General features: G+C 41.3%; 1 protein-coding gene across 1 annotated transcript; it reads left to right on the top strand.

The window, feature by feature from the left end:
* The first annotated feature begins 531 nt into the window (after window positions 1-531).
* On the top strand, window positions 532-27,430 carry llgl1 (LLGL scribble cell polarity complex component 1). The gene is made up of 24 exons (XM_072442639.1): window positions 532-778; window positions 3,124-3,221; window positions 11,565-11,646; window positions 11,714-11,874; window positions 11,947-12,093; window positions 14,232-14,394; window positions 14,535-14,670; window positions 14,885-14,939; window positions 15,053-15,207; window positions 15,281-15,501; window positions 16,761-16,828; window positions 17,376-17,550; window positions 19,363-19,467; window positions 19,543-19,835; window positions 20,110-20,260; window positions 20,343-20,481; window positions 20,873-21,186; window positions 21,778-21,969; window positions 22,029-22,101; window positions 22,176-22,287; window positions 22,936-22,991; window positions 24,317-24,452; window positions 24,520-24,602; window positions 26,169-27,430. Exons 1-23 carry the CDS (start codon window positions 698-700, stop codon window positions 24,596-24,598), a joined length of 3,192 nt encoding a protein of 1,063 aa, XP_072298740.1. The 5' UTR covers window positions 532-697; the 3' UTR covers window positions 24,599-24,602; window positions 26,169-27,430.
* Window positions 27,431-27,630: the final 200 nt, after the last annotated feature.

The following is a 27,630-nucleotide window of genomic DNA, read 5'->3' on the forward strand; positions in this document are numbered from 1 at the left end:
AGATGAAATGCATTGCACATTTTTCTAATGTATATTTATTTTATTGTTGTAAATATAGCATGTTGTAACTATAATGTGGTTATTGCTGTATATAAAATGTGTATTCTGGGTTAGCGTGTAAAATTAATGTTATAGTGTCTCATGTATTTGTTATTGTTTTTGTCGTTAACGTTTATTTCTGTATTTTACATTAAAAAAAAACATTTCACATTTAAATACATTCGTTTCATTCCATGTCTCCGGACCCCCTTGTCTGGCCTCACATCCGTGTCTCCCTGTAGTGAGAGTGTGTCCGCTCCCTCGGTGTACCCCGTGCTTCAAAACGAGCACCCCGTGCGTCGCTCGCTGCGCGTGGGGGTGTCTCTGAATAATTGGTAGCAGATTTCTTCACACTCATTGGTTAACAATGACGGGCTCCGCGTGAACCGAGCGGAAGGGGGGCTGTGGTCAAACCCACTGCGACCCAAACCAGTTTTAGGAGGGGAAAGAGGAGGCTGAGCCGTGCCCGAGCCGCAGCAGCAGCAGCAGCAGCAGCAGCTCCTCGCACGCCTCGCTCCAGCTGCATGGGCTGCTAGTCTGCGTTAGCAGCTTAGCATCGCGCTCCAGAGCCGCAGCCTTTCACCGAGAAGCTCGGGCTATCTCCCCCGGGTGCTCCCCGCTTTCGCCCGCAGTTGCATTTCCTTGCCCCGGCCTCAAAATGATGAAGTTTAGGTTTCGTCGGCAGGGCACAGACCCGCAGAGAGAGAAGATAAAACAGGAGCTTTTCGCCTTCAACAAGGTAAACTAACGGGACGACACTGGGGCTCGTGGACTCACCGCTGCACCTTTAACACAAACAGGGCTTTTTATTGTCTGATTCAATTATAAAATTGTGTTTACGGTCAACTTTTGTTGCGCTCATTTCGCCTCGTCACCTTCTTTACATTAGAGATGATGTGTCTAATGAGCTGTGAAGTGACTGTGTCTTCATGTGGTTATGGCCCATTAGTTTTCACGGCGTGGTAATGATCCAAACCTGGCAACAGAAGAATAAACTAATAACTAGCACTAGCTTCTGGTTTGGAGGAATCTGGTCCCTGGACACTGCGGTTTGATGCCTCGTTTGTAGCTTGACCTAGATATTCCACAAATTAGTTAAAATGGCTGTCAATCTGAGGTTTACTTGCATTGACCACTAATGCCCCCATAATGCCCCATAATGTTCTTTATTGTCAAGGTTATACTTAAGCATTGTGCATTTGCTGATTCCCTGATTATTTAGAGCAGTGCATGTTGATACCTGCTGCTAAACTGGTTTGGGGAGCACAAAGGTCATTCACAAAAGTCATTGTTCAGTAGAAGGGCTGTAGTAGTATCTGTATATCATATTACAGTTGCTGGTGAAAGGATGAGCTGCCAACTAAATCTACTGAGGTGACCAGTGGCCTTGACCTGAGGTGAGGCCAGTGTCTGTGTCATCATAAGTAGAGAGTAGAGCACAGTGTTGCAGCATCGGCTTAGACACAAGTGACTGTGTGTTCAGTACAATTTTACATTCGCACTGGTCATTTTTCATATTTGGGAGAAGTATGATTGTTTAGTTTAGTCCATGGCAATTTCACGTAAAGATTAATTTCAAGTTGCACATTTTTGGCACGTCTAGCATTAATCAGAATCAGAAAAATGTTAATTGTTTATTATAATAGCACAATATATCAAATAAGGCATGCATAAAATAGAAATAACCTAGATAAGTGAAGTTTACAATACAAACAAATGCAACATTAACTTTAGAACATGTATAAGGTCTAAATTAAGATAAGATAAGATAATCCTTTGTAGGTTTAGCTTATTTAGACATTATATTTCAACTTTTTCGCTTTATATTCTTGCAAATTGCAATAATTCCAACTTTGATTCCATTATAATCTACCAAAATACTGTCTAAATGTTGAATACTAACATTCTCTTAGTATAGTATGCCAAATAAAGCAGACAATTTAACATTTTAGTGTGTAGGTTGGCTTTTTGGCCTTTTGGTTCATTGCTGTCCAGCCTGGGTGCAGTTATGTGTTGCAATGTGCCGGGTCACACACACAGTTTAAGGTCTGACACCAGCTGCCACAACTATCAGAGGTGGTCCCTCAACAGGAGTGCTACTTTCATGTTACTTTATCTCTCTCTGCCTATGAGCGTGTGGGGCGCTCAAGTCTGTACTTACAAGAACAAAGGGTTAATGTTTTACGTCCATCTCTAATTCTTCAACTTATTTTGGTCCCAAGGCTCTGTTAGGAGTCAAAAGTTTTAAGAAACTCTCTATTGTAAAAAAAAAGCACATTTTAAACACTTCTGGAGCATTTTGTCTTATAGTTTAATTAAAGCATTTTACAACATTCTAGGACTGCAAAGATTGTCTAATTCTGACTTGTCGACAATAAAAATACTGTAGTCAAGTGTTTGATAAACGTACCTTTTCTCTGGACTTCAAAACATATGCAACAAGACGTTTTTAATAACAATAACAGCAGCATTTTAAAACTACATTTCACAGTTTCCAATTTTCAGATGATACACTTTAAATATTCTTTATTTAGAATCATTCAGTCTGTATTTTTTACTTTATAATTGGTTAGTAATATATAAAAAAATAATCAACTACTAAAATAATCATTAGTTACAGCCTGCGTTTGCTGGTTATAGACATTTAAAGCAAGATCTTTTGTTTGTAAAGGATAATAATGTATGACTCAAGTAGTTGAAGCCTTTACAATTTCCTAATTGTGAACATTACATTTACAATTTTAGTTTTGATTGCAGTTGATATTGCAGTCCCTGTGGATATTCCTGTTATTTTTAGATGTGTTCGTGTTCCCAGCTGGTTTTCTCTCCTAAAAGCAAACCCAAGCAAAAGTTGTGAATTTTTTTTTACAAGATCATGCGTCTGCCATCAGGGCTTTTAGGAACTGTTCTCCAACTTTATTGAAAGGAGTCCTCCCTTTGAGACGCCACGCTGGCTGAACAGTCCGACAGCCAAAGGCACAAACGCACGCACCCGGGAGAACTTAAGAGATGGACGCATCAGACCAAATGTAAACTGTCTCTCATGTGTCTCATGTGTTGTGTCTCATGTGTTTTCTCCTGCAGACTGTGGAGCATGGATTCCCACACCAGCCCAGCGCTTTGGCCTTTGACCCCAAGTTGCAACTTATGGCCATTGGCACCAAGTCTGGAGCCATCAAAGTGTATCCTTCCGGTTTGTCAACAACTCTCGTCTCTGTTGTTTTAAAGATCCAATCAGAGAGCTGATGTTGTCTGCATTGTCAAGCTTGGGTTGTTGGGACTGTAACATATTAATTGAATCTTCTGAACAGTGGGCATTTGATGTTTGTGATTGCAACTAGGGCTGCCCAGTACAGCACAAAAGTATTGATTTTGCCATATTGACTGATGCAATAATCTATCCCAGAATCACACTGTCACCCGAACACACACAGTTATGTCAGTGTTTAGCCATTTTCCCATAAACACAAAGATTAAGGGTTCAATTTTATCCCTGACCAGTGCATATTGTTGTATTCTTGGGCAAAACATTTTGCATGTATTACTCCTGTATGGCAACTACTTTTCTGTCAGTTAGTACCAGGGCAGCTGTGGCTTCAAAAGTGCCTTGCCACCATTGGAGAGTAGAGCTGTAGTTGACTAAAGACATGCCCTGTGCATCGATTAATTGACCAAAAGTGGTCGTGGAGTGGCAAATCATTTAGTGACTACAGAGCAGTACAAGTAAACAGCATCTTCCTGAGTGAAAAGGCAGAAAACTCACTCCATGCTTTCTTCTTTCTGCTAATATCCGTATTAATCCTAATAAAATAATTAGTTGACTAAAAATGTCATCCACTTAGATACTAATTCATTGACTAAAGAGCTACTGTCCTAATGGAGAATGAATGAACAATATATGGAATTGTAAACTGATTTGAACCTTTTAAGGCTAATGCAGTATTATTATTACAGTTCTAATGACTTTAATAATCCTTGTCAACCGCCTATTTGCTTAAGCTTGGGCCCACTAAACCAGTTTTCATTAGCTGGCTCATCACTTCCCAGTTATTGATTTGATTTTATAAAACATTTAAATGACTGTGAAATGCAACATCAGACCAAAACCTCACACATCTACAGCTACAGCATCTGAAATGCTTTATGACTTATTGGCCAGACCAGTTGGAATGTCACTCTGACTGTCCCTTTAAAGAACGCAGGACGAGCTGGAACATTGGGTAACTTTTAGTTTGCAGAGATGAGTGCTGGTTTGGCGTCTGTGGTAAACCATCATTTGGCCTGGTGCGTCACTCACTAGTGTCAAAAATTCCGCTTAACTTAGATGAGCTCATGCACACAAACTGGTGACATTGATTGTAGCAGGCTCCATTAGTCTCTCGGTTGACCCGCTGGTAAAGTTCACTTTATCTGTAAGAGCTGTGACTAAACTAAAACCTACTAACTTACCACAAAATCGAGTGTTGGCCAAAATCAACAATCATTTTGCAGTATATTGTGCAGCCATACTCGAATGCTTTGCCGTAAAGGGAAATGGTGCATGCTTTGAGGTGAAGCTGTGGTATTTGGAGATTCTTTTGAGGTTCTAACGTGGCTCACATGGTTCAGGTTTGTCTCGCGTGTCTGACTTGGGAATGTGTGAAGTGCAGAGCAGAGTGTGTAACTGCAATGAACAACACAAACCTCTCAAAATGACAGCGCTCGTACTGAGAGAGCACATGTTTATCTGTGCTACATGCTGCTGATGCATTAGTCTGGAGAATGGACGCTTCTTCTCACAGACGGAGGGAGAGAACCAGGCCGTACCAGGCACTTGTGAGGCAGCAGCAGGAGGAGGAGGAGGAGGAGGAAGAGGAGGAGGGCGGCAGATAAACAGTGGCAATGAAGAGCAGGGAGTGTAGGAGGAGGAGGAGGCTAAAGTACATCCATGTTACGCTGCCTGTGCTACACTGTGACTGATACATTTGTGCAGTTTGCCTACTCTTACTCTTCCATCTGCACCTGGAATTTTAAAAAGAGTCACATTGATCACACTGTCTTTTTTTTTTTTTATTTTGCTAGATTTGTTATTTAGATCTGGGTACAGACATGTTCTTATGTTGGCACCGTATTTTTTTATTTACCTAAATTGCAGGGGCTTTCAAATAAACTAAGTCAAGCTGTATCTTGTATTTGCAAAGAATAAAGTCTTAAAGAATAAAGTCTAAAAGAATAAGTCTTAAAGAATGCAGTATCGGGGCAATCGCGATCAGAAGGCGGTCGCTCGGGTGGCGAGAGCCATCATCGCCACTACTGCGGCTTTTATTATTCTTATTCTTATTATTTCATGGTCATTTTGCCACAACTCAGGCATTCTTGACCCCCTGAACATCTATGTCACACATGGGGACATGGATGCGATCGGCCCGTTCCGAAAAAACATGAACCGCTTAATCTTTGGCCTAGGCACTTGGGACAGTGATAGAGCTACCTTTTGACCTTTGACGAGTAAAACGCACCTGTCCTACGTTTTTCGTCCGATCGAGCTCAAAACAACACTTTTTGCATCTACAGACGTTGAAATTGAATAAATATTCAAGAAAATGTTGACATTCCTTACGGTCTCAGTGTAACACGCCCTCAAAAAAGGCTTAATTCCTGTTTTTTCAAGGACAAGTCACGCCTATTGGAATTGATCTATGGTGCTCAAATTTACTCTATAGCGCCCCCTACCCATTGTGTGAAAAACTCAACATTGTCTGATTTGTTTGAAACTCATGGTTTAAATTCTCCTCAAGACGCCATGAAGAAAAGTGCATCACAGATATTATGTATTTTCACAATTGGCCAGCAGGGGTGCAATGAATGACTTCACTTCCTCTTCCTCTTTTATGTTGATGGGACATTTCCTCTCGTGCCGCGGTCTTAGCATTAGCATTAGAATTATTATTTATTTTGACTTTATTCTTTAGACTTTATTCTTTCTGCCACAACTCGGGTATTTTTGACCCCTGAACATCAATGAAAAGTCACGAGTCACCGAGGCTCTCTCTCTTTCTCCCTGCTCAGGTCTGTGTTCAGCACAATCTTGCAATTTGTCAGGACAAACTAACTAATGACAAACGCAATCATCAACAGTGAATTACTGCGCTTCGTTTGGTATGCCGCAAAACGCAGCAGAAAACATGGACGCGCGGGAAGGCGGTCGCCATCATCGCCGCTACCGCGGCTTTAATTATTATTATAACACTCACTGATATTGTTTAGTTTGAAACAGTTTGTCACCTGATATGGCTTTAATTCAACAGGAAGTTCGACTCAGTGAAAGTGTGACATAATCACAGTTGTTCAGACTAAATGTAGGTCAATCTAACGTTGTGTGGACATCAGTGACCAGATGAAAAGTGAGAAATTGTGGCTTCTTTACATTGTCTATTTACAAATTGTTTTGTAATTGTAGCAGTTTGTATTTGCTGCAGGCTCAGTCCTGATAACGGCATATTGTTTATTTGATATAGACACTATGTTCAATATGCGTTTCAAGATAGAATTGTAATCTAATCTCTAAAGGTGTAATATCTTACATGTTATGGGTTTGTACTGTAATGAAAGGACATTTGGGCTATCAAGCTCAGATGTTGTAATTGTACAGTTGCACGTACAGTTCCATACATCATACGTTTACTGACTCTAATGGGACCGTAAGTACTAGTTTGTGTTTAGCCTGTGTTTACTGTACAGGGCAACAGTGAGACCTGTCTGGACTTTATGGACTTTATGGACACAGTCACTAAGAGACTGGAACAGCGTTTACGGTTGTGGCTTTCTTTGACTTAAATCCTGGCCCGCTTTCTCGCTCTTGTTCACATGAGATTTGTTTTCAGAACGTTGCTAACTTCACTCTCATAATTCTTTTATTTTACGTGCTCTTTCGGTGTTTACAAAGGCAGCGTCATATTACACCAGTTTTTCACTCCGACCACAAACGGGGGGCTCGTAGCAGGGATGGGGGACAATGCGCAGTGGAGTTTTGTGTGGCTGGTTGTTGGGGGGGTTTCAGGTGAGGGAGGGGTTAGGGTGAGAGCGAGGGGGAGATGGGGGCGGGGGGGCGGTCTCTGGTGGAATGCATGTTGTTGCGCTGCCCTGGGTTAACCCTCCCCGTGCGTCGCGATGTGCAGATTGAGTGAGTAAGAGCTTTGTTGCGGAGTCTAGTCTTAATAAAGGGAGCTTTTGAGTTGGTGGTTTCTATGACGACCAACTCATTTGCCTGGGATGAGAGGCGCTCGCAGGCATGCAGGTTTTTGAAAGTACCAAAAAAAAAAGAAAGGAAGGAAGTCACAGCTGATATGATGTTTAGTTTTAGTATTGAGGTATCTGTAAAGTTGCAGATGAAATGCTTTTGTGTCAGGACCAGGGCTGAAAGAAACTAAAGAAATTCTCTGTTGAATAAAGAGTCATCCTGTGCATCGATTAGGCAACAACATTTGGCGTGGAACTGGCAAAAGTAAAAGCTAAACTATCTTTTATCCGACCATAGGAACCTATTGCATCAATAAGACAAGAAATGATGTGGAAACGTCATGCCTCCTTTCTGCTTTCTGCTGCGGTCTATCCTTTAAATAAAAAATAATTGGTCAACTAATTCAAATTTTGGTTGACTGAGGTTGACCAGAGATGCACCAATTCAACTTAACTTTTCACAATACTCATGTCGCAATAGAACTGAACTACACCACAAAGTTTAATAATTTTTAAGCTTTTACTTAGATTTTCTTCTTTTCCTTTTTTTCTTCTTCTACACTACATATACCTATATTTGGCTCATTCATGCTATACAGATGAGATTGTCAGTTTAAATGACCTGGCTGTATACTCATGATGATTCTTGTCTTGCCTTTAGCTGCCCTGATAGTCCTTGCATAAATACTTTGCAACCAGGTCCCTTTTGTACATAATAATCTGTACTGTGTTATGTCCAGTAAATCCAGGACGTGCTGAATCACACCATAACTTGGGTGACCTCGGGCCTAGTATCAGGATTTCTACACACCGCTAATATTTGCACATGGATCGTACGTGTATTGCTCAGCCCGTCTGTCGGTCTTCTGTTGGTTACAAACTGATCTTTGTCTGTGTCACATAGCGGATTAATCTGGACTTTTGCACCGTGACTCACAAACTCTAAAATGACATCACCCTCCAGTACGGTCAGCTGAAATTTCCATTGTTTTACTCCGTTTTAACAAGTCAACATTTTTGTTTTGCATATAGTTTTACTGCTTGCTTGTAATTAAATAACTTCTTTGTGTTACATTTGGCAGTTGTTTTATGTTGCTTCACACTCATTAGTTTTGAGGCTGTCAAGTCTGGGTTTCGTTCTGCAGACTTTATTTGTTGGCTCTCTTTAAGTGGACATTGCATTGGTTTATTTGGAGTATTTTTGGACACACAAAGCTGACCACAGTTTTCTTGTATTTAATTATAATATGTTCTACTGTGGGGATAAGTGGGTTGAATGCATAGAAAGCGTGGAGTGGGCGAGTGTGGGGGAGAGGATGTAAATGAGCTAGTATTGTTTAGGCAGTGGATGGGTGGAGATGTTTGACTTGTTTTTGAAAGAGATTTTAAATTGCATCCAGGATAATAAATTGGGGAAACAAAGGTGACAGAATAATGGCTAAACTAAGTGTGTGTGTGTGTGTGTGTGTGTGTGTGTGTGTGTGTGTGTGTGTGTGTGTGTGTGTGTGTGTGTGTGTGTGTGTGTGTGTGTGTGTGTGTGTGTGTGTGTGTGTGTGTGTGTGTGTGTGTGTGTGTGTGTGTGTGTGTGTGTGTGTGTGTGTGTGTGTGTGTGTGTGTGTGTGTGTGTGTGTGTGTGTGTGTGTGTGTGTGTGTGTGTGTGTGTGTGTGTGTGTGTGTGTGTGTGTGTGTGTGTGTGTGTGTGTGTGTGTGTGTGTGTGTGTGTGTGTGTGTGTGTGTGTGTGTGTGTGTGTGTGTGTGTTATAAATCTCACACAGACACAGTGTTTATGTGTGCGGTGCAAACCATAACATTTCCTACACTAATCTTACTATGTGTGTGGTCATCTCCTGCTTTCATCCCCATCTTCCTGCCCAGTGTCCACTCTTCATCTCGATGCGCATCTCCTATATTTGTGTGAGTGAGAGGAGGGCGTGCTGGCTGCTGCCGACGTGTCCCTGGGAGGACAATACCTTCTGTTTGTCAGTATTCAGACCGTGAAATCGCTTTATCCTGGCTAACGCTCCCCCTCTCTGCCTCAGCGGGCAATCACACTCGTGTTGGTGTGTATGCAGAGGGAGGAAACACCCATTCAGTGAGTACAAGTTCACTGTAGGCTTCTTTTGTCTGAGTTCGAGTCTCTTCTTGGGAGTGCTGCGTCATATCTTTGCATATCACTCCCATAAAACGGTTTGTGTGTACAGACTATTTGATTGAATCATCTAGCCTGCTTTCCATGTTTTTGGTTGTTCTTGTTCTAGCATGCATTGTCTTTTAATAATATCAAGTGAAACCTTTTGATTGGGAGATTCTCTATTTGCCAGGCATTCACCCAACTGCCTGTAGGGGCTGGCGTTCTTAAACTGGGACTGTTGATGTTTCTGGCAAGTCATCCTTTGGGAATTCGCACAATCACCTTTCATCTGTTTCATTGTCTTTAGAATTTGAGAGTAATCTATTGTTTCATTGTCTTTTGCTTTCATACCATCCCTTTTCAAACAGTGTAGTGGTTGTGGTGGTTGTGGTGGTTGTGGTGGTTGTGGTGGTGGTGGTGGTGGTGGTGGTGGTGGTGGTGGTGGTGGTGGTGGTGGTGGTGCAAACTCTGGGGACTCCAGGTGACATCACGGCAGGGGAAGCCCTCTGCTGCGGTCTGACGTCACCAACAGGAAGTGGCCCAAAATGTGCCCCAAAGTTTGTGTTTCCTCCTCATGTAAAGAGTGTGTTCTGTATTCTCCTTCCTGTCCATACTCTAGTCAGCTGGTTTTCTGTACAGTCTTGTGTAACTCGAGAAGCTAATGATGTGATTCCAGTCACGACCGAGCCAAATGTCAAGGCTGTGACAAAGACCTAAATAGTCATTAGTGGTCTTTTTTTACTCCAGATTGTGACGGCTTCTCTACCATGCTCTTACACTAAAGACTGGTGTGTAGTTTGGTGATGAGTGAGCTGTGGCGGTTGCTACATAGCTCTCATGCACTCCCAAACCACTGTTGTCTGGCCTCATGTTAAGTACACTGCATTTTTTCTTTGCCACAATCAAGAAGTCGGCTTTGTCTTTTGGGGTTGTTTCTTCAGTATGACTGTTGGATGGAGTAAATCACAGCTGTCTTATTTCATTACTTACTTTGATTACTGGGGGTAAAATACATGAGGCTGAGTACAGATGAACCAGTTGAGGAAACGCCATCAGAATCCCAAATTTCAGACTATATTATTTGCCTGGAGAATACGCACTTCTTCACACACTTCTCCAATTTGTTACGGAGAGGGATTCTGGTCACTGCTCCCCCCCCTGTCACGCCCTGTCATGCCTCCAGATAAATTAGCACATGCCATTTAATCCACTTTTCAATATAGCTCCACCATCACCTCATGTGATAATAATATTGGCCATTAATAAGAGAATAACTTCCAAGATGACTCTCTTGTGACTTTGATGTCCAATTGTGAACGGTTATGTCTAGCTTGCCCTTTAAAGTTGTGGCTTTTAGCGTTTCACCCTTTTGTCTTTGTCAACTTTCTATGTCAACGTTTTGAACACATTGCCTGTCCATGACCTTTAAGTGACTGGGTTCCTCACACCTCGGCCCCAGCTGTCTGTGACATGTGTTACTGCAGTGAATAAAACCTGCCTATGGGAAGTGACAATGCTCAGGAATTCTACTATAAACATATCCGTGGCCTCCAGGGAGCACTTCAGTCTTTCTCTGCGCATGAAATCTAATTTAAATTTAACCAATAAAGATGGATTGGTATTATTGAGTTATTTGTTCACCACTTTGCTGCATACTGCATCCTCATGTTTAATTTGTTTAACTACATTTTTAATAAAACAAATGTAACTTTTGTTCGAGGTTGTGCTTTGTTGTGGACATTTTTTCATACTTAAGCCATTAGTGTAAACTCTTTATTTTATCGGTTAAGCTTGATTTAGTAAGCTAACAAAAAGGAGAATCTGTAATGACTGTGCACATGCACAGCAGTGGTTTGGGTAAGTGCGTCATCTGCTGCTGGTAATTACCCAGGGCTTATTTGCAGTGTTCTAATTTCTTCCCTTTTATGACACTCTAGCACTATTCAGTTTGTTTATTGTGGGAGATTACCCGTTTTAATGGGCTCTTACTTTTTGCTAACTGCATTTAACTGGGTATCTTTTAAGCTGCTCACTGAATTTCCAAAGTACTTGTCAAATTTAGATTTGAAGATCTGCAAACTCAAAACATGCTAGTTGAATATTACTGAAAATTGAACTCTAAAGATTACAATGATATAAAAGCCACTGGGTCATGTCTTTAACCACATTCCTATAGTTATGGATCTCCTGGAGTGGAGTTCACCGGCCTGCACAAAGACACCACTGCTGTCACACAAATACACTTTCTGCCCGGACAGGTAAGAGCTTTCACATAGCCATGTTTGCATAATCAAACTTTACATGTTGAATATGTTTATTTGTCAGGGTCGTCTGCTGTCCCTGCTTGATGACAATACCATCCACTTGTGGGAGCTTGCAGCAGGAGTGCCTAAAGAAGTGGGCGGAGTTAGAAGACAGGGTGTGGTTTGTTTGCAGGAAGTGGGAAGCTACACTCTCCCAGGGCGACCGGGCATTGAGAGCTGCAGGTGAGGCCTTAGTAACACTAGTCCCCCCAAAAACATGACTCAAAAAATACTTACTACTACTTTGTCCCTTAGTGCCACCCGGGTGACGGTCCTGCTCCTGTTGAGGTCATGTGACTTGCTGTGCATTGGTACAGAGGGAGGAGGCGTTTACGTTTTGGAGATCCCCAGTCTCACACTTAAGGACAGCCAGACGTTACCTCAGGATCAGGTGGTGCAGAGGTGAGAAATCACTGTCCTTTTTTTGCAAAGGATTATTTTTCTCTTACCATTTGCATCAAATATCTTTCTTCCCCTCCCTAGCTTGGCTAAAAGCACAAAACCTAAAGGAAAACTGGAAGAAACCCCTCTCTATAAAATGCATAGAGCTATAGTTCAATGCAAAAGCCCTAAATCCATGCTGCCTGGTGTGGTAGTGGCTTAAGCAGCAGCACATATGTCAGGCTCTGTGTGGTCGACCTCTGTCATGAGTTCAGTTCCCGGCTCTGACAATTTTCTGAATTTGCTCCCTTTTCCCACCCCCATTTCAAGCTTCACTGTCCTGCGTATTATGTCCTTATTTAACATGCATATTGGCTTTACAACTTTTTCTTAGAGCTCGTCTTGGAGCGCAGTAGAAGAGCATAGCTGCAACAATTACTCTGTCAGCCCTCGAGAGTCGCCTCTTTTTTGTAAACACTAATTTCCTCCTCTGACCTCTCCAGCTTAGCAGGTCACGCTCGTGTGTAAGTTCAAAGACTAAAAACGGTTGACTTTTAGGCAAATGTAACTGCTCCGATCCACGTGAATTTATTAGACAAACAATAACAACAAAGGCCATTTCAAAACAATTTCAACTTTTTTTGTTTTAGTAATGTTTAATTTTTTGCTCCATAACTGGCGCGGTGTATCAGAGACTTTGCTGTGTTTTTTTTTCCTCCTCTTCTTCCAAAACCTCTCATTAACTTAGCTTGTGGAGGGGGCGGGCAGAACAGAGGGCTAATGAGCACCCTGATAATGCCTTGTGTGCAAATCGTCCTCGGTGTGCAGGGAGGAGGACAGTGTAGCTTTGTACCATTTGCCAAAACGCAATGATCCGGTCGAGGAAGTGTTGGACTTGAATCTCCAATGTACACACACATTCAGGCGCACAGGCCGAGGCTCATCACTGCAGCAGGATGCAGGATTCCCTAAAAATACTTGAGAGACGGAGACAATGGAGGGCTTTGTTGAGAATGTTTCAGCCTCTGTGCTTCCGGAGAGGATCTTGCCTCCATGAACCCGGGCAAAGCGGTCAGACATCGATGTGTGTGAGGCAGGATCATAGTTAAATGTCCAACAAAGTGCAACCTTTACTTTGTTTGTGTAAAGGCTGCTCAATCATTTTCCTGACCATCTGAGTGAATCCTCTGGGCGTGTCTCCCTCCACATTCCTCCACTGCTTCAGAGGAATGTCCGTTCAAATTCTCCAGGAGTTCATGTTGTAACTTTTTGTTATTTCATATCTATTTGCACATGGTTGGAAACTTAAGTCCCTATCGACCGCAGGCAGCTTACTCCTATCAGTAGGACTATTTCCCCATCCCACTTTCCCAGCCTGGGCATCTTCAAAAATGCTCAGATGCTTTTGGCAAAAGGCACTTAAAAAAAAAAGGGAAATGCAGCTGGAAATCTCTCATTGACTGGCCTAATTGGCTTGTCAAAATAATAAACTGTACTAGAGAATTGGCTTGATTTTTGTTATTGTTTTGAAATGTATTGTCCCTTAAATGTTTTCTGAAGTAATAACTTTACTTTACTCGTGCTACTCTTACTTTTGTATACCTTTGCCTTTGTATGGGATTTAAGGTCATAAAATATATTTGTATGGAAAACGGGTAAAGTCAAACCAGCACTGATTGATGGATGTCAATTGTAATGCCAGTCCAGCCCATGACTGTTGGCGCAGTTTGTGCCGTCCTTTTTCTGATGGCCTTTTTTGCGGCCCGAGTATATACGGTAGTTCTGAATTTGAGTGGGATGATATAAAAAATAGCCTGTGATGCCAGATAATCTCAGTCCAGTATTTTTGAGCAACAGGACAGTTGGTGCTGTTTGGTACAAAACTTTGATCATAAGCCAACCAGGTTAAGATCTAATTTGTTTAGGTTTTGATTAGCTCTTTCCAGATCGTAATCTAATTTTACCCAGGGATTCTCAACTTCCTTCATATGAGTCAGCCGTTTGTCATCTGTCAGTAAAGCCTGTACGGCACAACACTAGTCTCAATATGTTTCCATTGAGCTTCACAGTCCGAGTCACACCAGTGTAGCAACGCTCTGATTTGAGCTGAAATAAAGTATTTTTTCAGAAAGGTAAGCTTGTTTTGTTTGTGATTTAAGTCTTCCAGACGACTACAGATGTGGAAAGTCACTGGGACCAGTAGAGTCTCTGCAGCAACATCCTCAGCAGCCAGTGAAGATCCTGATTGGCTACAACCGTGGCCTGGTTGTGCTGTGGGACCTGAGCGAGCGGAAAATAGAGCAGCTCTTTTTGGGGAATAAGGTATTTCATTGAGGCATTATGCATAGTACATGGTTCAGTTTCTGTCTTTGACATTGGGAAATGTGTCTGGGATGCACAGACGGATCAAATAAACCTGTCGGCTGAGCTTCTTTGATCAATAGATTTGTGTTTGTCTGTAGCAGTTGGAGAGTCTAGTGTGGGAACGCACGGGTAACCTGTTTGTCAGTTCACATAACGATGGAAGTTACTCTGTTTGGCCTGTTACCAACGGCAACACCTGCAGTCCGCAACCGGTCTCCTCCACAACGCCGTATGGTAAGAACTTTGAAATGAAGTGGAAAGGAATTAATTAAACTTTCCGTAAAAGCTCCAACTCATTCACAATGTGCCTGGGCTTGACTTTGATTGAGAACCAGTCCAGGAATAGTAAAGTCTTGCATTCATAATCACATTACGCCAGACTTAAAATCTTATCTATAATCTAATATTTTTTAGTTTTACGTTCTCACACTTTTTGCTGTCATTTTAGGGCCATTTCCATGCAAAGCAATTAACAAGATTTTATGGAGAACAACACAGACAGGGTAAGCCAATTAAGGTTTTTATTTGTATATTTATTGGAAAAATCTACCAATAAAAAATGCTAACCTTGTATAGTAAATTATGACTGACGGTAAATGTGTGTTTGTGTGTGCAGGTCCCCAGTGTTGTTGTACAGTGGAGGGATGCCCAGAGCCAGCTATGGCGATCGCCACTGTCTGACCATTCAGCAAGACAAAGACCACGTCACTCTGGACTTTACATCCAGAGTCATTGATTTCTTCACTGTTCACAGCGTAGAGCAGGAGAATGGTAAGAACAGGCTTGGCCTTGGCAAACATCAATACATTCAACACTTTTAGAGCATATGTTTGGGTCTTTGCAGAGTTTGATGAGCCCTCAGCGCTGGTTGTGTTGCTGGAAGAGGAGCTGGTTGTCATAGACTTACAGACGCCGGGCTGGCCCACTCTCCCTACGCCCTACCTGGCTCCTTTGCACTCCTCAGCAATCACCTGCTCCTGCCACATCTCAAATGTACCCCCCAAACTCTGGGAGAGGCTGGTTAATGCAGGCAAAGCACAACGAGGCCGCCAGCTGACAACCAAGGTGGGAAGATGTAGTGTTGACCCATTTGGATTACTTTGGCTTTTTAGTATGTGCTGATATTTTTCTGTGACTGTTTCCAATACTTAGCTGATTGTAACAATATCAGATCAGTTAAGGGAGATCTGGAATTGATTATGTTTTCCAGTATCAACACCAATACCGGTGCATCCCAAAATGTTGGGATGCAATGCATTTCTCATTTTTATTTTTGGCTTCATAGAGCTTAAAAGCACAGGTTACGTACATCCACCCACACTGTTTGCAGGTTCAGTATGCCTCAAAGCACTAAAATATTGTGATTGTGTGGATATTACTTCTATAATATTACTGCAATATAATAAGGCTGTCTTGAATTTGTATTATTCTATTATGTTTTGTCCTTCTGTTCTTCAAGCCCAACAAGATTAATATTCAATTCTGTTTTGTTAATGCTTTATGGATATCCCATAGTTCATCTTAACATGAGACGGACACTTTACCCACTATATGGCCATTAGCCAAATATGCAATATGATGATGATGCTTGTATTGGCTGTGAGCAGCTCGCTAACTGTCTTTCTACAGAGAAGGCTGTAGTATCAGGGCATGTTTAATGTGCTGGAACAGGAGAGGCCAGTTAACAGCTGTTGGATGTTTAATTATCAAATATTACAGTGTTAAACAATAGTCCAGTGGCAGGAGCGCTGTGGATTCAGTTATAGTCATGTTTTATGTATGTATTGCCCTGGTTGCAAGACATTTCTGCCAATTTATTAATGTGTCTATATCAGGGGTGGGCAAACTGCGGCCCGCGGGCCACATGTGGCCCGTTTGTCTTTATAATCCGGCCCGCCAAACATGCCAAGTAATGTTTAAAAATAAAATAATTGTTTTTGTTTTTTGCCCTCAGGCATCTGTCTACCATTATATCCTTAATAAATATGACGTGAAATGAATTAAAGAATAGATTAAATAGCCTATATTTGACAGAAAAGTGATATTTTATTTGACATTTAATTTTTTTGATTATTTTTTTTCACACCAATGATCGTGGGCCGGCCCTCCACTACTTGCCTGGATTTGAATATGGCCCTCGGAGGAAAATAATTGCCCACCCCTGGTCTATATATTCTGTTTGACTAAAATGTATATCTAGAAAAATGTGTAGGAAAATCTGGGAATCTGAACTTTTCACATTTGAGAGCATAAGGTGCAAATGTTTCTATTTAACTTTTTTATTTTCCTAGTGATTACATCTGTGCAAAATGTTCTTTGTGCAGAGCTGGCCCATATGTGGAGGGAAAAACTTGGCACCGCCGCCCAAACAACAAGAACTGCTATTGACTGGGTACGCGGATACAATAAAACACTTGCAGGTGGAATTATTTCTGTTTGCACAAATCGGGTGCACATGGATCTTGGTTAAAAAGTGGAAGTGATTAACTATGGGACATTTGAATAAACCCACATGAATCTTCTTCATAACCTTTGAGTACTTCTTCCACCACTGTCCCTGAAGTAGATTAATTTGTTTTTATTTTTGTAGCAATTGATATCAATTTAATTTTCTTGAATTTGTCTGTATTTTTGTTTGCTCAAAGCTGGGATTTGAACTCAAAATCTTTTTATGTAGGATTTCATCATGAACATGCTAAAAATAACCCGTCAAACCATATGAAAATTACTTTCTACTTTTCAGTCCAGTTAGAACATGTAGTGGAGCAGAAAATACAGATTCCTGCTCTCAAATTTACGACTGTAAAAGTAAAATTTATCTATTATTAAAACTACTAAGGAAAATGTTAAGCTCTCTTTACTTTTACTTTTGTACTTGTTCTGGGATTGTTTTTTTTTTAGCTGTTGTAGCTAAATTCCTTTTTCTTTTTGTCCTCTAGTCACGAAGACGGCACAGTGCGTTTTTGGGACGCTTCAGGCGTCGCCCTCACCCCTGTGTACAAACTGAGCACCGCAAACGTCTTCCACACAGACTGCGACCCGTGTGACGACACCCACGACCCCTGCGACGACCCGGACATGCAGCAAGAGGAGGAGTGGCCCCCCTTCAGAAAGGTACAGCTCAATCCAAATTCTGCAAAAATGTGTAGAAAACAAATTTACTTTTACTTTGCTATGGTTTTAATTGTGTGGAATGCATGAGTTTAGTAGTAACGGGTAAGTTAAATTGCTGTCCTACTATCCAAATGACTTATTTTTCTGGTATTACCATTAAGTTCTTGCATAATTATGTACTTGGACACATTACTTCACAAATTACAATATAATTACAATAGTTTCCTCACAAAGTTAAATTGTTCAGGTTACTGCATTAGAGGTTATTCAGGTGACATCACAGTATTCAAGACTTTAGCAGTGAGTGGCCAGTCAATCAGGAGTAATGTCATTTTCTCTTGTAGGAGCTTAAAAAAATCTAAATTATGAAAGTCTACAACTGCAAAATATTGAGTTTATACCAGACATTTTAAAGAAGAAAATCAATTAAACAGTTGTAGAAAAGGTGGTAAACAACAGAACACTGCAGCTACCCTCAGATTTATCACTGATACAGACTTTAGGATCATACACAGTTGAACCGATCCTCTCTGTCTTATCACCTCCTGTCATCAGCAAACAAGCTCGCTAAGCGCTGCACAGTCTGAGCATGAACAGAGAAACTACTTTCAGAAACAATGTTGTTGTCAGCTCTCCTTATAATTCTGCCACTGTGAATTAGTGAATTAAAACGATGTTAATGCATACATTCTATAGAATCAGAAAGGTTTCCCACATCCAATTTTGAAATGTGTTGTAGGTCAACTTCAGGAAGAGGGTCTTTCTCATTACAAACTGAAGAATGAAAACGATATGTAGCACTGAGGAATACATCTGTGGCCTGTTTTCTCCCATCTGTTCTGGAGAGCGCTGCAGACAAACCCGCCCCTCACATTTCAGATGCTGCTATACTGGCCCACTTTCTGTGCACAACTGCAGTTAAGCGATGCCCATCAGGAGGCAGAACTATCAGTGTAAGCAGTCTTGTCTGAGCTGAAGGGCGCAAAATGATGAGGCATGAAGCAAAAACGCAATGAATATTGAAAAAGTCGTGTCTTGAGTGTTGTTTTTAGCGTCAAAGCTGGGAAGTAATTCTGTGACAAGTTAAATATTTATCAGACAAGTTCGATCTTCACATACATACCGGTTTCGCTGACTTGTGGTTCGCCGCCCCCACCTTTTCTCATGTATTCTGCGGTAACCGAGCTGCATGTTCAGGAATGCGGCCCTCATATGGGATAAAGCGCCTTTCCCTTTTTTCTTTCCCCTTCATAATGAAAACCAGACCCATGATCCCACTCTTTTTCAGACAAGCCTTTCTCTCCTCGGTGTTTCGCCAAGACAAAATTCCCATGTACAAGCTGGAATCTGCTGTGTGCGAGAGACAGATTGATGCACGTGTTTTGCCGAGGTTTTATTAGGGCGAGTCAAGAGGCTGTCTGGAGGGGGCGTTTGGAGGGGAATAAAAGGAGAAGGGAGGAGTTGCAGGAGGATGTTAGTTTGGCTCAATGAAGTAGTGCCAAAGTAAAAATAAACAATGTCAAACGCCTATACATCTTTCTGTTTTTGGGGGGATACATCTTCTGCTTTGCATAAACAGACTTCTAAATCTGTAGTGCCATTTGACGCAAGAAATCCGTAAATGTCTTCCTCCCAAAGTGCTCACATCCACATACTGCCTGTGATTTAAAAGCCTTGAAATTGTATTATTAGCCAAACAGTTCTATACAGGGTCTGTTTTGTTTTTTTGATTATACTTATTAACATGCTGTGTGGCCCATGGAGTAGTTTTAACGTCCTGCCATCTTTTTGTCCTTTGATAAATTTTTGTAGGTTGGCTGTTTTGACCCGTACAGCGATGACCCCAGACTCGGCATCCAGAAGATCAGTCTGTGCAAGTACAGCAACAAACTAGTGGTGGCTGGCACTGCTGGACAGGTACAGAGCAAGGTCAAAAACAAAACCACATCTCTGCTCTGCTAAACGTTTAAAATGACCACTTTTTGTATACAGGTGATAGTTATGGGGCTGAGTGACGAGCGCTCGGATCACCTGGTGGACGTGGCAGTGGTGGACTTGCTGCAGGACAGAGAGGGCTTTACATGGAAGGGCCACGACCGGCTGGACCCTCGGCTCAAACCTCCGCCTTTCCCTCCGGGGTTTCAGCCTCTGGTGCTGGTGCAGTGCATGCCTCCAGCCTCGGTCACAGCGGTGGCTCTGCACGCCGAGTGGAACCTCATTTCCTTCGGGACAAGCCACGGTTTTGGCCTCTTTGACTACCACAGAAGGAACGCAGTGCTAGCCAGGTGAGCAAACACACAAAACATTATCTTACAGAAAACTTAGATGCATATACATTCAAGATGGATGCATAGAACAGAATTTCTGAGAATTTCAACAAGAATAGGTGATGGTACAGACAAATCTTCTGAGCACTGGTGCCTTGAAAGCAAGAATATGCATCACCCAAAATAATGATTCTGATTTAAACAAGTGTTTTCAACTGCTAGAATTAAAGGTTTTATTTAAGATGTAGTCTTAAACTAGTTAATCTAATAAATAACACATCCTGTGGCTCAGGTGTACGCTTCATCCAAATGATTCCCTGGCCATGGAAGGTCCCCTCTCCAGAGTCAAGTCTTTAAAAAAGTCCTTGCGGCAGAGCTTCAGGCGCATTCGCAAGAGTAGGGTTTCTGGAAAGAAACGGCCAATCCCCACGCCAACAAGCAAGGTAAAGAGCAGATGCTACCATGAAACGTATAGGAAACCTATTGCCTTTTCATCATCAAATTGTTATATACTTTTTCATTAAGGTTCAAGAGGCCAATGCAGCTTTAGCAGAGCAGGAGGATATTGCTCCGATCCAGAGGAGAATCGAACCTCGCTCCGCAGACGACTCTCTGACCGGAGTGGTCCGGTGTCTTTGCTTTGCTGACACTTTCCTACGAGACGGTATGGCAAATCCCCTTTTTATTATTGTTAGAAAGCACATATGAAATTAAATTTGAAAGTCTCTTTTGTTGATAAACCAATGACATACCCAATACATGGTTATTATACTGTAGCTATTGGCTTTCAAACTTGGACCTCACAGAAATTGATTTATGCTAATTCAGTAAAAGACATAATTTTTAAATAAATTTAAAAACATTTCAAAATTATATTTAAAATTTCAGGGATAGAGGCCATGGCCTTTCTTGAAATGTGATTTCATATTTGAGAGGATTTTCAAGGTTTCTAGCTAACAGACAAACCAAACTTCAGTGTCAAATGTCTGAGCGCGTTCATAAAAGCAGAAAATGCCTCCATCGTTGTTCTCAGTGGTGTTCTCTCCTTCTCTCAGGTACACACCACGGCCCTACCCTGTGGGCGGGCACAAACTCGGGCAGCGTGTACGCCTATGCCCTGGAGGTCCCCGGGATGGGAGCGGCCCGTGTGTGTGAGCGGGGAGCACCCAGCGACACCAGCGCGTGTGTGGAGGCGGTGCTGGGTAAGGAGATCCAGCTCATGCATCGCGCCCCCGTTGTGTCCATCAGTGTCCTGGACGGGCGCGGGAAGCCTCTGCCCGACCCATACGAGGCGTCCCAGGACCTGGCCATAGCACCGGACATGAACAACGCTCACTCGGTCCTCATCGCATCAGAGGAGCAGCTCAAGGTCACTACTCAAAGTATTTGTGTATTGTAAACAACATGGTGTCCTATTATCCACCTGCCTGTTATGAAATGCAATTAGTTTTATTCAGACTGGCAAGTGAATAACTTTGGGTTTTCAGAGCTCACTTTGTTTGATTTAGTGAAAGCAAAGAAATTAGGACTGAAACTGTAACTGATTAATCACAGCTATTTGATTGAGAACTAATGAGTCAGCTGATGTAAAAACGTATTTTGTCTAGAAATACTCGATCAAGACTTATTCAAGCAGCATCACTTTTTCTAGGTCAAATTTCATAATTTTGTATTCACAGGCCTTTTAAATTTCAAACAACTATTCATTTAATGGAAAGGATATCTGCAAAATTAATCGACTAGCAAAATAATTAATAGTCTCTGCCCTAAAATAAATACTTGATGCCATGACTGCATGCAACAATATCCAAATGTTATTACGGTATATTTCAAATCTCACATTATATTTAGATAACAATTATTATGTTTGTAACTGTACTTTGTCGTGTTAGTTGCACTGAAACACAGATTATTCCCACCAAAACGATACTTATCAAAACCGTTTGTTTGCCTTCTCCAGGTGTTCTCTCTTCCCAAAGTGAGCGCCAAGACCAAGTTCAAGCTGACGGCGCACGAAGGCTGCCGCGTGAGGAAAGTGGCCCTGGTGGTGTTCGGCTCCACAGCTCAGGAGGACTACAGCGAGCACACCCTGGTCTGCCTCACCAACATGGGAGACATGCACCTCTTCAACATCCCCGCCCTCCGACCGCAGGTACAACACACGCCAGACTTTCAAACCGCTTTAATGCGCGCTAATGAATGCATTTTCAGGTGCGCTATGACTGCATACGAAAGGAAGACATCAGCGGCATCGCATCGTGTGTATTCACCAAGAACGGACAAGGTGAGCGTCACGGATGGACAAAAGGTCACAGTCAAAGTTCTCATTGATTTGTGAAACGCGTTTGTTCTTCACAGGTTTCTACTTGATCTCACCGTCGGAGTACGAGAGATTTTCCCTTTCTGCTAAAGTTATTACAGAACCACTCTGCTCTATTCAGCTGGACCGAGCACTAGAGCTCACACACAGGTCAGACACTTTATCTGTAGTTCTTTTTGATCATATGTGTGGTACAAAATACAAATAGTTTCAAATAATGGTGAAAGTAGAATGGAAATAGAGGTGGGAAATGTATTGAAATGTAAATAATATTGTGAATCTTATCTGAATATCTAGTATATTGTTTATAGTAAAACTGCCACAAAAAGACCTGATTAAAAATAAAAATTATGTTGTGAACGTTAAAATTGTTAAAAGGTGATATTTTTGCTCTTTTGTGATTTTAATCTGACAGATATTTGACTGATAATTAAACCTCTAATACGACATGTTTTAACACATTTCTGTTGGATTCACATAATTTTGTCCGACCACACATTAGGGATGGACATAAAATGTAATAATTTGATATTTTCATCCCTATAAACAGTCAATCACAACTAAAAATAGTTTGAAATAATAATAAGAGGATAAATGGGGAAATGGCTCTTTTGTGTAACTCCCCGTGAATGCCCCGGGTGATTTACATAGTGAGGTTTAATTCTGGTAACTGTGGCGTACCTCAAGTTCTCCACATTTCTCCTGACACGATACCTCGTAAACAGATACTTGCTCTGTTGATGCTTTATTTACTGTGTGGTTGGTTAAAATAAATGGAGATGTTATGTGTCTTTGCAGCGACGGGAAGCTGAAGGCCAATGGAACCCACAAGAACCAGCTGGGACAGGCCGAGGGTGGGTCCACTCTACATTCCTCTGCTCTTAGTTGGGTCCACTTCATGGCGCTCCTCTTTTTCTGAACCCCTCCAGCCCCACCAGCCTTTTGTAGGGTTCCCCTCTGGTCTCCATGACAACCATTCAGTGTGACCCAGTTGCCTCTGGCTCGGCAGCCTCGTCCTGGCAGGGGATAATGGTTGTTGTGGAGACCAGAGCAGATTGAATTTGTGTCCAGTCACCAACAGTGACTAGTTGTCCTTGCATGCTCATTGTTTTTCTGTTTTTGACTGTTGGGGCACTTTTTGAGTAATGAATAAAGTAGACGTTGCTATACATTGACAGAATAAAAGAAAACTATTATCTATAGATTATGTTCATAACATGATATAAAATGTTTACCTTATGGGGGGCTATAGTTTAAACTGACCAATTTAACTGCCCCCTCACTGTTATGGATATTTTAAACTGAGAGTTCTTCTAGAAAAGTAGTAGATCCACAATTTTGGTTGTTATTTGGTCCATAGAAAACAAGCAAAATGTATTTGTATAGCACCATTTTTACACAGTGTACTGCAAAGTACTTTACAATCTTTGACATACTGTAAAATCCCAATACACATGTATGACATCACAGTGCACTATATAATCACAAAATGATTTAAGATTAATTTTAAAAGAAATTTTTTGTAACATTCTTTCAGTTAAACAAAACAAAACTGAACCGTTTTGAGCATAGATTTTATCAGAGTTTACTCCGACCTGTCTCACATCTTCAGGAAGATGTTAGTCCTGGCACCAGCAGGAGGCCGGTCCCTGTTCAGTCCCGACTCTGGGCACCAGCAGGAGGCCAGTCCCTGTTCAGTCCCGACTCTGGGCACCAGCAGGAGGCCGGTCCCTGAGGTCCTCAGAGTGTGAGATGGTTCATATGGAACTAACATGTTCGAGATGTTCTGACATTATGAAATTCTATAACATGGCCTCAAAACTCCTGCCATGGACGCAATAAATGGATAACTTTTGGAAAGTACTTTTTGATGCAGGAAAAAAGTCTATCACAGAGAAATTGATGACGATTAAGGACTGGACTGACATAGTAACAGACATTAGACAAATGTAGGGGGGGAAAAAATACATCTGGACTAAATTGATAAACTTTGGACTAAATGGGACTTCTGTGTTGACCAGCAGGTGTCGTAGATTTTGTTTTCCCCTGTATTACTCTCCTTTACTCCCTCGCTCTGTGTAGACTGTGTTCATTTTTATTTTGTTTATATACATTTTAAAACGGGGAAAAAATAAAATACTGGATAACATGAACCCGACTTTCTGTTTCCCGCCTATAGGACGAACTGTGGAGCCTTTGAGTGGCCTGTCCTCTCCAGTGCTGGACACTCCTCTGGACTCTCCACTGAGCTGCGCAGACCTCACCCTGGACACCACCGGCGAGCTGACGGCAGAAGACGTCCGGGACTTCCTCACGTACGACCCATCACAACCTCGCAATCAAAAAACATTTACAAAAGCGACAATTAATGTTTGATTTCAGGACGGTGGACGAGGCTGAACATAACCTGAAGAACATCGCAGAAGAGGACGGGCGCTCTCCTGGTATCCTCATCAACTGAACAGGTGAGGAAATGGACTGGTTTGTAAAGGTTTGTACCTGCGCAGATGTAACACGTGTCACAAGCACCTGTTTCTCATGGAGCTGATCCAGAGCGCACTTCAAAGACTCGACTGTCTGGCCTCTGCATTCCAATCTTTCACTTCCATTTTACGTCTCGTACTTGTGCAAAAACATGGAGTATTCAAGCTTACTTTTACTTTAAAAATAAATGAATTTGTAATGCAGAGTTATTTTCTGTGCGTACGGCTGGTTTGACTGCTTATTTCATGCTTTAACATAATTATATTTTTGAATTTTACTAGAAATCCTAGTACCTTGTTTTCCTCAGTCTGACAGTTTTAGAGACGTGTATAATTTAACTTCCTGGTTGGACTTGGGCAGCTGATGTGATGTATTTAGAGTTAATTCCAAGCAGCCACACTGTAAAAAAGGGCCAGAGCTCGTCTAATTTAAAGATGATCATTGAGAAATCAAAATACTTGATCTTTTTTTTTAAATGAAGGTTTAAACTATTCTGTAAAATGTGTTCCTTCTGCGTAAATTGATGACGTAAGTGCCTGATTCCTTTAATGCATACCGGCGCCATTTACTTGAATTTTCTACTTAAAGTGCGATTTTCTACAGGAGCTGACCCACTAAACAAAGTAATGTCATGTACTTTTTAATCGGTTTGTTCAGAATGGAAGAAATCAACATTCTCTTGACAATTTATCCTTACTCGTCCCACTGCACTACCATAAATCGTGTAGAATTCCCGTCCCTGTTCAACAATAGAGCTTTATGTTGAGGCTGCACAATGTATTCAGTGTAGATGTTGTTTACGTTGAGAAAGTGCTTTGTGTCATGGAATCCTGAGCACTTACTTTACTTATTCTTTCCTTCAGCCATGTTTTATGGTCTGTCATAAATCAAAGAGTTGCTGTTACTGCGTTCTACTTGAGACCCTCTTTCGCCCTCTGCTGGTTCTACACAGAGAATGCATTACACTGTTGTTTTTCTACACAAGACTTCAGAGGAGGAAGAAGTGCTCTCTGTTAAGTAAAAGTAAAGATTCAGGGAGATTACTTGAGTAGTTAAGTTCTTAATGTGAATACTTTTACTCATGTGCAAGTAATCGTTTAAAAATGTACTTTTTTGTAAAGTAAACAAGGTAAATATGTTGCACACATTTTCAGAACTATATCAATGTAAAATTGTATAATTAGATGAAGAATTGTGCAGATTTTTATGTTTTTTTACAGAAACTATTGCTTTATATTTCTAGTAGTCTTTTTGTACATCAGAAGGGCTGGACGTTGACTAAAATTATGAATGTGCTAAAATAACTTCTTCAGGTACTCTCAAACTGTAAAGAAAACTATTTTTAGTATAGTCCTAAAATCTCGTGAAGTAGAACGTAAAGTACAGATACCATAAGGAAATACTAGTACATTTTAAACTTACTTTTCACTACTGCAAAACTTCACATAAAAGGATCAACTTTGTAAATGCTACTGTACATTATGCATTGAATATGAAAACAGAAAATCTATACGTCTGATGTTCCCTTTATCCTTTTGTTAGTTCAGTGCCACGTGACGAGAAGCTCGAGCGATCTGAACGGACTTAAACGTGCGCTGGACAACAGACGCCATCAGCCCACTGTGAATGCCACTGCCCCGGGACACGATGAAGCGAACAGAGCAGAGCGCCTTTCTGAACGAGTATCCAAGTGGAGGAACCTTCCGCTGCAGATGAACTGGAACACGGGAACTGTAGTACCACTGACTGGAATCTGGAATACTTTTGTGGACTACGTTTCAGCATACTTGACTGAACTTTCACACATTTTCTTTCCTGCGGACAGTTAAAACTTTGCACACTCACTCGCGGGCGTGTCGGACTCTTGAACACGTCACCGCTTCTATATAGACTTTACGGGAGGAGGACGGAACTATTTCAAGTATTACATGTTGTAGCATCTCCCTTATCCGTGCCAATATGAAAAAGAATATCTATTGCCTTACCCAGTACGTTTTGGGCCTCCCATTTAAAACTCATTTGGTGTTACTCAAGTTGCCAAACCTGCTTGATTATAACTGTTGAACCACAATTAACGCACCATGTTTTGTATCGCTTTCTTGGGAATGTGGACGTATATTTTATTAACGCAGATGTCTTTAAGAGAAGAATCCACCTGGTAAACACAAAGGTACTGTTAGGCTGGTTCTCACAGGCTTTGAGAAGTTACAAAATCATCAAAAACTCGAGCGCGAAAGGCAATTCGAGCTCGATATTAAGGCCAGTCTGGAAGCTTTTAAAGTATAGTTTAATCTTGTGTTTGGTACTTAAGATACGGTCAGTGCAAAGAATAAAAATGGGACTCAGGGAAGCGTGGAAGAGGAAGAAGCAATTGAGCATTCTGTGTGACATGATCAATGTTCACCCACTTTTTTAAAATATAAAGACGTTTTACTATGTGTTATTGGAACTCCACAATTATATATAGGTTATTTGCAATTAAAAAGACAGGTAAAAGAACAAGCCGATGATAGTTGAGTTTAGTCGAAATGAAAGCTTTTAATCACCCGTGTTTAAAAAAAGAGCAAAGGGACCTCACTACTAACTGATGTAGCTCAACGTTTACTTGGTGTTAACACAGATTATAATATTAACATGCTTATGATCATGCTATAACTGGCACAATGACATGTTATGTTTTTTTTGTTTTTTTAATTCCACAATACAATGACTTTGTTTCTACTTCGTCATCCAGTTTGTAGGATTTTAATGGAGTTATTTAGCTTTTTGGCTGAACAATTGTGAATGTTAATAAAATTATTTACTCTGATGGAAGTCGTCTCCATTACTCTAATCTTCTAGTCGAGTACAAGAATAAACAGACATTTGTTTCAAGTGTAAACGCATTAATCAAAGCGTCGCAATACTTTGAAGTGATATTTTACTGTATTTTTTTTTTTTTTTTTTTACAGTTACCAGTTTAATCCCTCATTTCCCCCTCCAGGTTTCAAAATGTTTTGGTTCCTTCTA

The sequence above is a fragment of the Eucyclogobius newberryi genome, unplaced genomic scaffold (assembly GCF_026437365.1).
Source record: "Eucyclogobius newberryi isolate DKJ021-1_F unplaced genomic scaffold, fEucNew1.0.hap1 SCAF_13, whole genome shotgun sequence".
NCBI lineage: Eukaryota > Metazoa > Chordata > Actinopteri > Gobiiformes > Gobiidae > Eucyclogobius > Eucyclogobius newberryi.